Source organism: Mus musculus, chromosome 4, assembly GCF_000001635.26.
Source record: "Mus musculus strain C57BL/6J chromosome 4, GRCm38.p6 C57BL/6J".
Lineage (NCBI taxonomy): Eukaryota > Metazoa > Chordata > Mammalia > Rodentia > Muridae > Mus > Mus musculus.
The window spans coordinates 4,126,180-4,139,598 of record NC_000070.6 but is presented as its reverse complement, the minus strand read 5'-3'; the positions used below and the strand labels follow the sequence as shown (position 1 = coordinate 4,139,598).

General features: G+C 44.6%; 1 protein-coding gene across 2 annotated transcripts; it reads left to right on the top strand.

Annotated features, from left to right (window-relative positions):
- The first annotated feature begins 783 nt into the window (after positions 1-783).
- On the top strand, positions 784-6,063 carry Penk (preproenkephalin). 2 transcript variants are annotated; one of them, NM_001348209.1, is made up of 3 exons: positions 784-964; positions 1,453-1,593; positions 5,092-6,063. In NM_001348209.1, the coding sequence occupies exons 2-3, from the start codon at positions 1,456-1,458 to the stop codon at positions 5,758-5,760; spliced, it is 807 nt and encodes a 268-aa protein (NP_001335138.1). In that variant the 5' UTR covers positions 784-964; positions 1,453-1,455; the 3' UTR covers positions 5,761-6,063. The 2 variants fall into 2 exon arrangements, with proteins under 2 accessions (NP_001335138.1, NP_001002927.1); NM_001002927.3 differs by lacking the exon at positions 784-964 and having other exon boundaries at positions 1,154-1,593.
- The last annotated feature ends 7,356 nt before the right edge of the window (positions 6,064-13,419 follow it).

The window sequence follows — 13,419 nt, the reverse complement described above, 5'->3', positions numbered from 1 at the left end:
ACACACACACACACACACACACACACACACACACACACACACGAAAAAGAGCCCACTCTATACAGCACTCTGGCTACAGCAAGTTCGGAGCCCATGTCCCCCCAGCCCGAAATTGATCCCTCCTGTGGTTCCTAGAGGACACACTCCCCACAACCGTTAGTTTGTTGGTTTGCTTGTGTGCTTGTTTTTGAGGTTGTCCGTTTGAGGGTGTTGTTTTGTTCTGTTTTCTGCACCGGAGTTATTGCTTTTGTAGTATGTCACTGATCTAAAGAAGAAAGTTTAAGATCCCCAGAAAGTTTCAATTATTGATTTCCATAACCACTAACTGAATGCCTACTCTGTCCCTGGATCTATTGGACAGCAAGAAAGTCTGGACAAGGTGGATGAAAAGTTAACGACTTTCGGATAGTTCAGCAGAGGTCATCTCTGAAATATGCCTTCAGAGGATGCAAGGGAAGGGGCAGGTTCACGGAATCCGAGGGTGTCCAAAAAACAGCTCACAAAAACCCAGGTCCGTCTGCCCTTTCAAACATCCCACCCACAGTGCCACCGAAGTGATTCATGAAGGGAAAGCAGTTTCCCCTTCGTGTCCTCCCCAGAGTTCCTAACTGCTCGGTGGGGGAGCCTCCGGCGCCCACTCGCACCCGCCACCCTCGGGGCCGCGTGCTGGGGGGACGTCCCCTCCCGCTAGGCGTCGGCGCGGGTTGGCGTAGGGCCTGCGTCAGCTGCAGCCCGCCGGCGATTGGGGCGCGCGCGCCTCCTTCGGTTTGGGGTTAATTATAAAGTGGCTGTGGCCGCCGCCAGCAAGGCAGGCGCACAGAGCCCCGCTGCCCAGCGACGCTGCCCGGCGCCTCGCAGAGCTCCCCGACGCGGCCGCTTTACACTTGCCTTCTTTCTTTCTCTTGCAGAGTGGCATCTGGTACACGCTCTTCCAGTAACCTGCGCCATCTGGAGCAACGGCAGCGTGAGTGACTTTGCCCCAAGTCGCCCGTGCCTTGGCGACCGTCGCCTGTTCCCTCGGTGCATGCGTTCGTCCAACTTTCTCGGGGTTCCTCATTGCTTTGGGTGTCCGGGTCCTATTCCCCCAAGCGCCTGCTCCCGAGCCGCGAACTTCAGTGTTCGCTCCAGAATCTTGCCCTAAGCAACCGACGCCAGGGAAGACAGGGCGCCCTCGGAAGGACAGGATGTCATCAGGAAAACAGGACTCCCCGTGGGAAGATAGGATACCTCCAGGAAGATAGAATAGTCCCAGGCATCACTAGAACAGCAGGAAACACTAGGGTCCAAGCTCTCATTGAGGCACCCGGGGAGGTTGTTGGGTTGTGGGCGGGGCTCAGGAAAGACTGTCCCTGCTGGTCCTGATCCACGACCACCCACCCGGCAAGGTTCTCTCTAAGAGAACCTTGTCAGAGACAGAACGGGTCCCTACAGGCGCGTTCTTCTCTCCTACAGCCCATGGCGCGGTTCCTGAGGCTTTGCACCTGGCTGCTGGCGCTTGGGTCCTGCCTCCTGGCTACAGTGCAGGCGGAATGCAGCCAGGACTGCGCTAAATGCAGCTACCGCCTGGTTCGCCCAGGCGACATCAATTTCCTGGTGAGTTGAATTTGCGGTGAGGGGCTCCTCGCAGACTTCTAGTGGTCATTTGCGCCGGAAGGTGCGTGGCAGGAGCCTTTGTGGACCAAAGTTACCTGGAGCTTCCAAATGTTGATCCCCAAGCTGTTGTCTCCCAATTTAGGAACCAGTCTCTCTGGGACCCTTAAGGGCTGAGGTATCTATCTCCACATAAACAAATTTTGTTTTGCCCCCGGAGTTTCGGAACCCCAAGATGTGTTCTCTTCATTACCTCGGATAGCACTTCATCTAGGCTGTCAGTAAACCCAACTTTAACACCCAAACCCTTCAAACATCCTTCCTGCAAAGAATGTAATGTTTTTGTTAGTGAGAGTGCCCCCACTACCCCAACTGCCAACCCATTGCTCTTCCTGGGGTCCCTTAGCTTTGAGTCCCTCCTCACTGGAGTAAAAGGACAAGGGGGAGAGGTAGAGAGTTGCCAGAAGAGGCCAGAAAAAGCTCATTAACAGCCCCTTGAGCAAGGGACACAGAATTCCCTTTGCCTTGTCTTGACTGCACTTTTATGTAACAGCTTTGATTTGACTGTGAGAAGGGCTCAGGAGAGATGGTTGATACCCAAAGACGTGGTATCTGTCCAAAGATAGCCTGTCGTTTACAGGAGCTAGAAGAGACAAAATGGCTGTTCTCTTCATGATAGTCCTCGGGCTTTCCAAACACCAGTGGGATTCCATCGAGTCTGAATCTGTACATTTGAAATCCCAAAGGCTTCTTTTATACTCTCTCAATGATCCATTGCCCTGCCTTTAAAATTCCTTGATAGCTCAAAGGAGAGTCAGCTTACTACACTTAAGCCTTTGAGAAAGCTTCACATTTAAAAAAAAAAAAAAATTTGAAATGAAGAAACAAAGGGGTCCCAAAATCCAAGCCAGTATTTCCAGTTAAATGTTTGTTTTCTTCGTTTAAGTGTTTTGATTATATGGTCTACTTCAGTTGATGGAGATTAACTTGGCCAGGAAAGCACTAGGTGTTTACATTGTGAGGGAAAATTGTTCCATTGTAAGTAGGAGCAGAGCTCACACCCGACTTTATGCCACCTCCTATAGTCAGGAGCTTGCAAATAAGAATCAACCTTGGGAATAACAGACTTTATACGCAGGAGATTCATACTATACTGAAGACTGTCTGGCTCCTGATGCACAGCCACTGGTATTTTTATTATTTTATTTTTGAGTAGTCACTTGAGGCATTTTAGCTCTATTCACTCTTTGATGAGCACAGAACTCAACATGTAGCATAAGGTTCTTCACCATCTATGTAATTAATGGTGATTGAATCCTAGAAGAGTTATAATCTGACCTCAAATAATGTCAGATTTACTAAGTTATACGATCTGGGAATTCAAATGTAAGTGATATTTTAACAACACCTAGTCAAGAAAATTTCTCTCAACTGTTCAGTTTACCAAGTGCAAAAATAATGCTCATCTTCCTGTTCCAAGGAGCATGAGCAGAGGTTCTTGTTTAGCAACCAACCCCCAGACAGCAGAGACACTTGCAGTTTCCTTGCTATGTTAAATCTTTGTACTCTGTTCTTATCCTTGATTCAGATGACGAAGGGCACATACAGTATGAACCAATTAGGAAAAAGCCATCAAAAAACATCTTCAGAAGAATTTTGATTGAGTAATTGTAGCATACACTTAATATTACTTTCTCACTGACAGAGATTTAGTTAATGCCCAGATGTTGAACCCACCGAATAGTCTGTAGAGGGACTGCATGATAAGGTTCAGCTCTTGACTTCCGGTCTGCAGAGACATGTGGACTTTGAAACCAGTAACTTGCAATAAGCTACTATAAGAATAAAATTTTTTAAATGTGAAAAAAATAATAATAGCAGTTATGGAATAGTAGCTAGAGGTCATGGGCAAAATGAGGTTACCCAGCCAAAGGTATGTAGTAGCTTGGTTGATTTACCAAGTTCTGCCATGAGGTAGGTAAAGGGTACTGAGATAAGATTGCATGCTGTCTAGACCTTTCCATCTGGTGTGCTCTAGAGTGTAGAATCTGGCATGCAATAAATGTCTCAAAAGCTACATGAATGACATTCATTTTTGGCAACAAGGTCATGAACACACATTTTTAGAGTGGAAATCTTACTGCCACTCAAATATCTTAAGCTTTTAATAATATTTTGAGTCTTCTTTAATCATATATGTTCAAGAAAAAAATGGAATTATTTTAATTGGTTCCTCTTTTAACTTTTTCCTATATATTTATTTCTATTACTCTATATATTCTAATATATATATATATTCCTACATATTTATTTTCTTACACACAAAACTAAAATAACCATTCAAAGTTGGTTAAAACTATTATTCCAAAATATTTTGTTGTGAAAATGAGGTGTGTATTTAATATGAACATATGATTTTTAAGTACCAAGAAAGGGCCTAGTTTTCTATCTAAATCAAGGGACTGTAGCCTGGCATATGTAAGATTATTTCAGGAAGTTGTGATGCCCCCTAAAAGGCTTAGGAGCACCATAGGATTTTGTAATGTTATCTGATATTTGTGTTATTTTTATTGTAAGCAAGCAATTGAATATGTTTTTAAAAAATATAGTCTGAGCAAGGTAATTTAAAATGCATAGCTTAACGCTTACCATAGCTTGAGTGTAATTACTCTATAACGGCTTGAGTTAATTACTGTATAATAAGAAAGTGTGATTACATGCAGCTAATCCCTCCTTTATTAAAGATTATGGCTACTGAAAACAACCTGTTTGTATACCGATGGCTTAATCCTAAGAAAATAATATGAATAATCTGTGCATTTGCATCCAGGTAATTGGCAGGAATTGGTTCAAAATGATGGAATCTGTTTTTATCAGCTAAGAAAAAAGCAAAAGATCAAAGTGTCTCAATTTTTAACCAATCGTTACATAAGGATCCAAATAACTTATAGTGTGTTATAGTGCCTTGAATGGCTTTCTCTTAAAACTTATGTAGAGATTGTAGGCTTTTCCTTTAAAGGTTAAAAGTATTTGAAAGACATGGGAGTAGATGAGGTACTTATTAGTAAATCCCATGCATGTCGTTAATGAAGATCGCCTCTCTAAGATAAGGACATGGAGAGAATGTTTAGGAAATATCCCCAATCAGGTACACAGAGATTTCTCCCTTGGGGCTCACAAACTCTCAGACAAAATTGCATCTTCTATGGGAAACAGTGCAGCGAGATTGTGTTCTGAAAGCAGCCACTTGACTCAGAATTGAGGATGTATCCCTTGTAACACTGACGTGGCACACCATATACAACAAGATCTCTAACAAGACTCTAGTACCCTCTCCCTTCTTTGTTCCAGTGCTCCTGGACCATTGCTAGTTCAGTTTGAGTGAAAGCTATGACAGAGAGGAGCTGGTCTTTTTCTGCGGCAGTGTGTGTACTAAAGCAGAAAATAGTCCACCATTGGTTCAGAAGGGTCTCTTAACCACTCATCCCCTTGACTTTGCAGGCGTGCACACTGGAATGTGAAGGACAGCTGCCTTCTTTCAAAATCTGGGAGACCTGCAAGGATCTCCTGCAGGTGTCCAGGCCCGAGTTCCCTTGGGATAACATCGACATGTACAAAGACAGCAGCAAACAGGATGAGAGCCACTTGCTAGCCAAGAAGTACGGAGGCTTCATGAAACGGTACGGAGGCTTCATGAAGAAGATGGACGAGCTATATCCCATGGAGCCAGAAGAAGAAGCGAACGGAGGAGAGATCCTTGCCAAGAGGTATGGCGGCTTCATGAAGAAGGATGCAGATGAGGGAGACACCTTGGCCAACTCCTCCGATCTGCTGAAAGAGCTACTGGGAACGGGAGACAACCGTGCGAAAGACAGCCACCAACAAGAGAGCACCAACAATGACGAAGACATGAGCAAGAGGTATGGGGGCTTCATGAGAAGCCTCAAAAGAAGCCCCCAACTGGAAGATGAAGCAAAAGAGCTGCAGAAGCGCTACGGGGGCTTCATGAGAAGGGTGGGACGCCCCGAGTGGTGGATGGACTACCAGAAGAGGTATGGGGGCTTCCTGAAGCGCTTTGCTGAGTCTCTGCCCTCCGATGAAGAAGGCGAAAATTACTCGAAAGAAGTTCCTGAGATAGAGAAAAGATACGGGGGCTTTATGCGGTTCTGAAGCCCTTTTCCAGCAGTGACCCCGACCCCCACTAGCCTGCTCCATCCCCCATGAGCAACTGCCTTGTCAATGATGTTTCTTGTCACATGCTGCTTTGTGCTGTACAGTTGCCCCCGTGGTCTAGATAACTACACTGCCTGAAAGCTGTGATTTTAGGGTCTGTGTTCTTTTGAGTCTTGAAGCTCAGTATTGGTCTCTTATGGCTATGTTGTTATCAATAGTTTGTTACCTCATCTCTCCTGACGAAACATCAATAAATGCTTATTTGTATATAAATATAATAAACCCGTGACCCCAACTGCACAATGATATTGTAAGAACTGGCTGTCATTTGTCTGTGGGTAAATGCTAGATTAAGAGACAGTGCTGTCATCTGCTATGACAGAGTCATCACTGACTTTTTTCAGGCTACAAAATATTATTTTTATTTAACTCTTTATTAGTATGTGAACTCTTAAATAAGTAAGTGCAATGGAACGAAATTGGATGAAAAGACAATTTAACCACGTTTTATTCCTACAGAATGGGAGGCCCAGGGCGGCTGAGTACTTAGTTTACATTTGCTCAGGAGTTGAACCAGGGGTGGGATTAAAGCCCTAAACTTCTTGTTCCCAGTCAATGTCCTTTATACCCGACTTTCTCCTCTCCATCCAGCAGTCCAGCAAGAACAGGAAGAATTTGGTAACATCTTGTTCATCATCGCATGCCCCTTGCAGATTCTCTAATAGCTAGTGAGCGAGTGAGTGAGGTGTATCAATGAATTCATCTGGCAAACAGACAATCCAGAAGGCTCTGTGGCCATTTTGTTATGTGAATTCTCAAAACACAAAGGGGCTGATAAATATTTCACATTAACAAAGGCTTTGGGAAGCATTCGGATGTCAAAAATGTAACAATTTTTTCACATTTCTAGTTGAAATTACAGGTAGCATTGCCCATCCACTCACTTACCCAGAATCCTCATCAATTACCCTTATCCTGTGTCCTTTAGAAAATCAGGTCACATTTCAACGCCATAGAGGCTGCGCAGTCCCCTGGGGTTCCCACAAGCATCCCTGTTCCAGCCTATGTGGTCCCCCTGACAAGGGACCCAGGCTACTGAGCCTGGGAACCCATCCCAAAAGCCCAGCCCTACGGAGACTTGGGAACCTCTTCTCCTATTAGCTCAGGGTGTCACAGGTCTCTGGCCTTAAGAATCATTGCCCCCACAGATCCTTCTGATCAAGATCCTAACTTTTTTCTTCTAGGAAGAAGCCTTAGAACTCCACATTTTGAGTGAGAGGCAAGCAATAGGAATGAAATACACAAGGAAGCCAGTGGGAAATGACTGCTGGCCATGGAGATCGGAATCGCAATCCAAGGCTGGGCTGGGGATGTTGCAGGTGTACAGCATCTTTTCAGTTAGGGACTGTTGCCTCCGTTGGAAAAGCCATTGCCACACTGGCATGTGTTTCCAACAGGATGTTAAATTTAGGTCTTTAAAATAATGTCTTTATTTATGATTGGCGATTGGTTCTGTTTAAAACAGTGCAAGCACTGCATGTGTTGCCACACACCTGTAATCCTAGCCCTCGGGAGAATGAGACAGGAACACACAAGTTTATTGGCCAGTTAGGCCAGATTCCAGGACAGTCTGATATAACAGCAACAAGACAAGGCGTGAAGCATAAACAAAAGCATCAAGTCAAACGCCAGAAACACAGCTTTACATTCAAAAGATGTGAAGTTAATATTTTGAAAGGAAAAAAAAAGGTCAGGTAAACCTCTCCACTGGAGGAAAGCACCTGAGTCCTTGGAAGCAAGAATCCAACCTTTACTATCAGAAAGGGAGAGGGCCCTGCTTTCTGCCATCCTCACAGTACATTATCCAGAATACAATAGGCATGTGTGCTTGCATTACCATCTAAGAACACAGAACAGGGCGTGGTTGGACAGGTTGTTTTGCAGCCAAGCACATGCAGGAAGCCTTTCTTTCCTACTTGGGGGTACTACACAAACGGGGCCAAAATGTTATTACTAGACAGTAATAGACAGCTGTCTGCCACAGCCTCTCATCACTTGTCTCCTGTGTCAAGCTCCACACAGTGTCCGTGATGTCTCACACACTGCTACAGAAGCAGGAACTCAAACGGTGCTCGGAAAGCTGCTCAGGAGATGAACTAACAGAGCAGAGGGTCTGAGAATTAGGAAGTCAGCAAAGGTGGATGAGAGGGAATGGCTTTTCCCTTTTACATCTAGATTACAGGGCGCTGAGCCCAGGTGAACTCTCCCCTGGTGCACCATCACCAGCCCAGGACTGATGATTCCAGGGTTCTTTTTAGGCTTCTCTCAGTTTCCAATATCCCGTTATTGCCCAGCCTCCGACCTGCAGTTTCATCACTAGAATTTTTGCTTTAACTCTAAAAGGCCTGGATATTTTCAAGACCATTCTGTTTAAATTCTGAGAGGCTGCTATCTAAGGTCACCTGAACACCTTGTCTGTACAGACTTCTGGGCTCTGGCTGTAGCCCTCAATGTGTGTTAAGCAATAAGCACGAGGACTCCAGGGATTTAATATGAACAGAAGCCTTGGCTGCCTTAAGGGTGCTGAGAGAAGAGCAGGCGAAGATGAATGAAGATCACATCACCTGCAGAGGGCGCTGCTGCTCCATTCTGATCTTTTCTGGTCTGTTCTTTGCTCATTCCTACTCACCTGCAGTTCCATACCCGACAGGGCAGCCTGGTCTTAGCATTCCTTGTGAGGGTTAATGCGTGTGAGCTCTGAGACCAACTGGCCCGTGTGGAAATCCAGACAGCTATAGGATTGAAGCTCTCCCTGCCTAACTTCCTCCCTTGCCCTGGTCAGAGTAAACAAAACCCTTAGGCCAGAGAGCCAGCACGCTGTCAGACTGACTGTTGTTTCTCAGCCTTCTATTTCTTCAGGCAAATCACTGACTTTCCACCAGCTGCTCTCATCAGCTGAGTTTTTCAGGGGTGTAATGTGTCTGAGCTCAGACGTTGGCTCTTTTGTGAAGGTTGTGTCCTACAAGAGAGCAGCTGCTTTCCGATACCTCTTGATCGTTTTTCTCCTGGTTCACCACACCGGTGGCTAACCCATGTAGTCAGTTACTCAATGTTGCCATACATCTGTCTAAACCACAGAAGGAGCAGCATCAAGAGTGAACCTCAGCATAAACTGGACTCTGGGTGATTATGTGCTGTTGTTAGCTTCTTGACTTTGAAAAGCAGGTCATATAGATGTCAGAGAGAGTGAGGATGACATGCAGGGGCAGGTAATTCAAAAGAAATGTCTGTGCTTTCCACTACACTTTGGTATATACCTAAAATGGCTTCTTTAAAAAGAGCGTTTGTTTTATCCAAAAACAAATAGCAGAAAGAGTCTGGGCCTTATGACTATATGGGCTTAGAGAAGATGGGAGATGGCCCTGTGCTTCCAGCATTTGTGCTCACCATTTCTTTCCTGAAATTTCTACTGCACTCACAGAAAACAATTTACTCATGCGTTGACCAAATGAATGAAGCCTACTGCACAGTTCTCTGGTGACAGACAGTTCCAGGACCAAAAAAAAAAAAATGAGGGTGGGTAAACTGATGCACCAACAAGAAAGGCTTGGCAGTGGTTCACATGCTGGCCCAGCATTCGTGGTCTCTGGACAGGCAATGCATCATTGGTGGAACCACGTAGGGAGAAAACCTTATCAGTCAAGAAGCAGAGGGAACGAGACTGGAGTCCTCCAATCCACACTGACAACTTGACTCCAATGTGCGGAACTCCTAAGGAACCTACCCTCTCCCAGTACAGTCATTAACATGCAAACCATCAAGAGACTCAATATCCAAATTAAGTCACACACCCACTACCCAGGAAGTAAGTTATACAAAAACAGCCAATACTCCAAACCCTTCTCAAGGCCCCTTGAGAACGAGCTCCTCTATTTTACACTTCACATGAATCTACCAGTGACCCAGCTTGTACTGATGAGGTTCATTCATGAACCTGCACAGAACTATGATTTACTATCCTATTGTTAATGTTCATTTGTATGACACTTACTGAGTTCCACTTCCGTGCTGAGTTTACACGTGACTGTCTCAAAGTGTGACCACTATAAATAGTACTTCCATAAATATATTTGCCCATACATATTTTTACATATTTCATTCTTCGGTATATAAAACAGCAGATTTTCCTGATCATATTCAAATGCTGATCATAGTATCAAGGATATTTTTTAATTATAGGCTCCTACCTGAGCTGGTACAGCACGTGGTAGTTTGCTGTTAGCCTCTCATCATCTCAGCCATTCTGTTTGAATTTACACTTTCCCAAATACAGGTGAAGTAGTTATTTTATATACCAACCATTTGTATATTCACTTATTCTGATATTCAAATACATTTTCTGGATACATATCTGACTTATTGTCTGCTTATTTATTAATTTATGTATTTGTAGCCTAGAACTTGCTATGTAGACCAGGCTGCCCTCAAACACAGAGAAGTCCACCTGCCTCTGTTTCTAGAGTGCTGAAATTAAGGGTGTGCCCTCCTTTGCCTGGTCCAAATTTTTGGATTGTTTGTTTGTTTGTAAAGCAACCCCTGCAATCATTTTTACTCTCTCAAATGCATCCATCGCCATGATTGTGGAGTGCAAGGCATTTGTTGACTCAATGCCCTCTCTGGCTGCTCTTCCCAATGTCATCTGTTTTCAACATCTGAGTGGGGTGTTGGTATTGCACAGTCCTCTCCTTTTGTCTCCATGGGCTGGGGAGACCTGAGAAGATCCTCCCAGGACACACCTAGCAAGCAGAGGGAGCATAGGCCTTCCTGATGCTTGAAGGCTGAGTCACTTTAAAGAACAAATTCCTGGGCCTGAAGTGGAGCACCCACCATTTCTTCATCCTTAGGCGCCAGCCTGTCTCCTCACCCTGCAGGGTGCAGATTCTCATTTGGCTTTTCCCTGATGCAGTCCTGAAGGGAACTTGAAGACTGCCCTCATTTCCAGAACAAACTAGTCAGCAATTAGAAGGGGGTTCATACAGAAACTCAAAGAGCCTATGTTTCCCGAAGTGAAAGTTGGATCTTCCAAGGATGAAGAAGCCCAAAGAGCTATGGATCCACTGGGTGCAGAACAAGTCTAACATGAGGAAGGCCTGGGGCTCCCTAAGAGGACAGTCCAGAGGAAGACCTCCAGTTTGAAATCCACAGTGAGGCAGAAGGAGCCAGTGCCTTTGCTAAGGAGTCTTCTGCAGGGGAGTAGGAGAAGTTGGTGTTGATGACAGAAAATGTTTCCAGTTTTCCCGCCTTTTACTACCCAAATTGTTCATCAGTTAACTATGAGGTAAATGATGTAAGCAGGAGATGGACGTGAAAATGAGGGCCACTGGAGACTGATTGTTTCCAGCCTACTTCTGCATGGCAGAGTGAGGCGACAGCAGATACAGCTGCTGCAGAAAGCTGACTACAGCTTGCTCTTCTGAGGACCTACAGTGTAGATAGATATTAAAAGTAACACTTATAAGTGGATATTAGCCATAAAGTACAAGATAGCCGTGTCTCAATCAACAGACCCAAAGAATCTAAAGACCAAGGACAGCCAAAAGGAGAATGCTTGAATATAACTAAGAAGAGGAAATAAAATAGATACTAGAGCTAGATGGAAAGAGCAACCGGATGGGAGAGGGATGCGGAGGGGAAGGGGAGTCAGGTGTAGGGAGAGTTGGGGATGGGGGTGGAGGTGGACAAGAGAGTGAAGGGAAATAGATGTGTGTGTGGGAGGGGGGTGCATCTCTAGGATATGCCAGAGACCTGAGATGGGAGAAGTTCCAGGGAGTCTATGGAAGTGACTATAGCTGAGACTCCTAACACTGGGGGATATGGAGCCTGAAGTGGCCACCTCCTGTAGTCAGGCAGGATTCCCAGTGGAGGGATTAGGAAATCAACTCACCCACAGAACCTTCAATCCAAAATTTGTCCTACCTACAAAAAGTGCAGGGACAAAGATGGAGCAGAGACTGAGGGAATGGCCAACTAATGACTGGCCCAATTTGAGACCCATCTCATGGTCAAAAACCAATCCTTGACACTATTAATGGTACTCCCTTATGTTTGTAGACAGGAGCCTAGCAAAACTGTTCTCTGAGAGGCTCCACCCAGCAGCTGACCAAAACAAATGCAGAAACCCACAGCCAAACATTGGATGGAGCTCTAGGAGTCTTGTGCAAGAGTTGGGGGAAAGACTGAGAGACCCAAAGGGGAATAGGAACTCCACAAGACCAGCAGAGTCTACTAACCTGGACCCTTCAGGGCTCCCAGAGACTGAACCACCAACAAAACAGCATACTAGGACTCCGCACATTTGTAGCAGATGTGCAGCTTAGTCTTCATGTGGGTCTCCCAACTAGAGCACAGGTTGTCCCTGAATCTGTTGCCTGCCTGTGGATCCTGCTCCCTAAACTGGAATGCCATGTCTGGCCTTATTGCTAAAGATTACACCTAGCCCTTGCAGAGATTTGACGTGCCCTAGTAGGGTGGTGCTCAGAGGGGCCTCTCCTTTCTCAGAGGAGAAGGAAGGAGGAACCATGTGAGGGGGAAACAGGGAGGTGGGGAGCTATGATAAGGATGTAATTAATTAATAAATTACGGGAGAAAAATTAACACTCCTGGGGCTGAAGAGACAACTGGAGACACTGGCTGCTCTCCCAGAGGGCCCCAGTTCTATTCCCAGAACCCATAAGGAAGCTGATAACTGTAACTCCAGTTCCAATCCAATGCCCTTTACTAGTCTTGTCAGGAATGTGGTGTATACAGGGAAAACACACACACATAAAATTCTAAGGAAAGTAACACTCCTCTTGCATCTCCTCTACCTTCCACAGCAGCACCTGCTCTAACAGTTCAGCATTTAAATGTATTTAATTAAGTAAATAAAATAGCCGGGCGGTGGTAGCGCACACCTTTAATCCCAGCACTTGGGAGGCAGAGGCAGGCGGATTTCTGAGTTCAAGGCCAGCCTGGTCTACAGAGTGAGTTCCAGGACAGCCAGGACTACACAGAGAAACCCTGTCTCAAAAAAACAAAATAAAACAAAACAAAAAAAGTAAATAAAGTACACATAATGTGTATGGACATGTACAGTCTTATTTTGTTTTTAATATGAATAGAGTAATGATCCACATATTGTCCTGTTACCTTCTCATTTAGTAGACTGGCAATAGTTCTACTTCAACAGACTGACCTGATGCTAATCATTGCATCAACGTTGTATAGCATGTATTACTCCTTTCAACAACTTTGTCAATAAATAACTTTCCACATTAATACTATAAAAAGTATTTCAGTAAATATTCTTATGTATAACTATTTTTTCCAACATTTGACATATGACATGAGGTAATTTACATACTTCGTGTTCAAGAACCATATAATTAAGCAATAAGAAAAAACTCACAAAAGAATCTCATTTTTTTCTTTCTGATATTTAAAATAGTTTTTCATTCAATATATTCTGATTATAGTTTCTCTTCCCCCACTGCCTTTGAGAGCCCCCTACCTTCCCTCCCATAGGAATCTACACCCTTTCTGTCTTTCATTAGAAAAGAAACAGGAATCTCATAATGATTTAAGTTTATGTTTTGTACTGGATCGAATTCATAGCTG

Bases quoted from the DNA above. Each gene is read 5' to 3' on its own strand.
- Penk (NM_001348209.1), top strand. From the start codon at position 1,456: ATGGCGCGGTTCCTGAGGCTTTGCACCTGGCTGCTGGCGCTTGGGTCC. The intron at 1,594-5,091 runs GTGAGTTGAATT...TTGACTTTGCAG, and splicing joins CAGGCGACATCAATTTCCTG to GCGTGCACACTGGAATGTGA.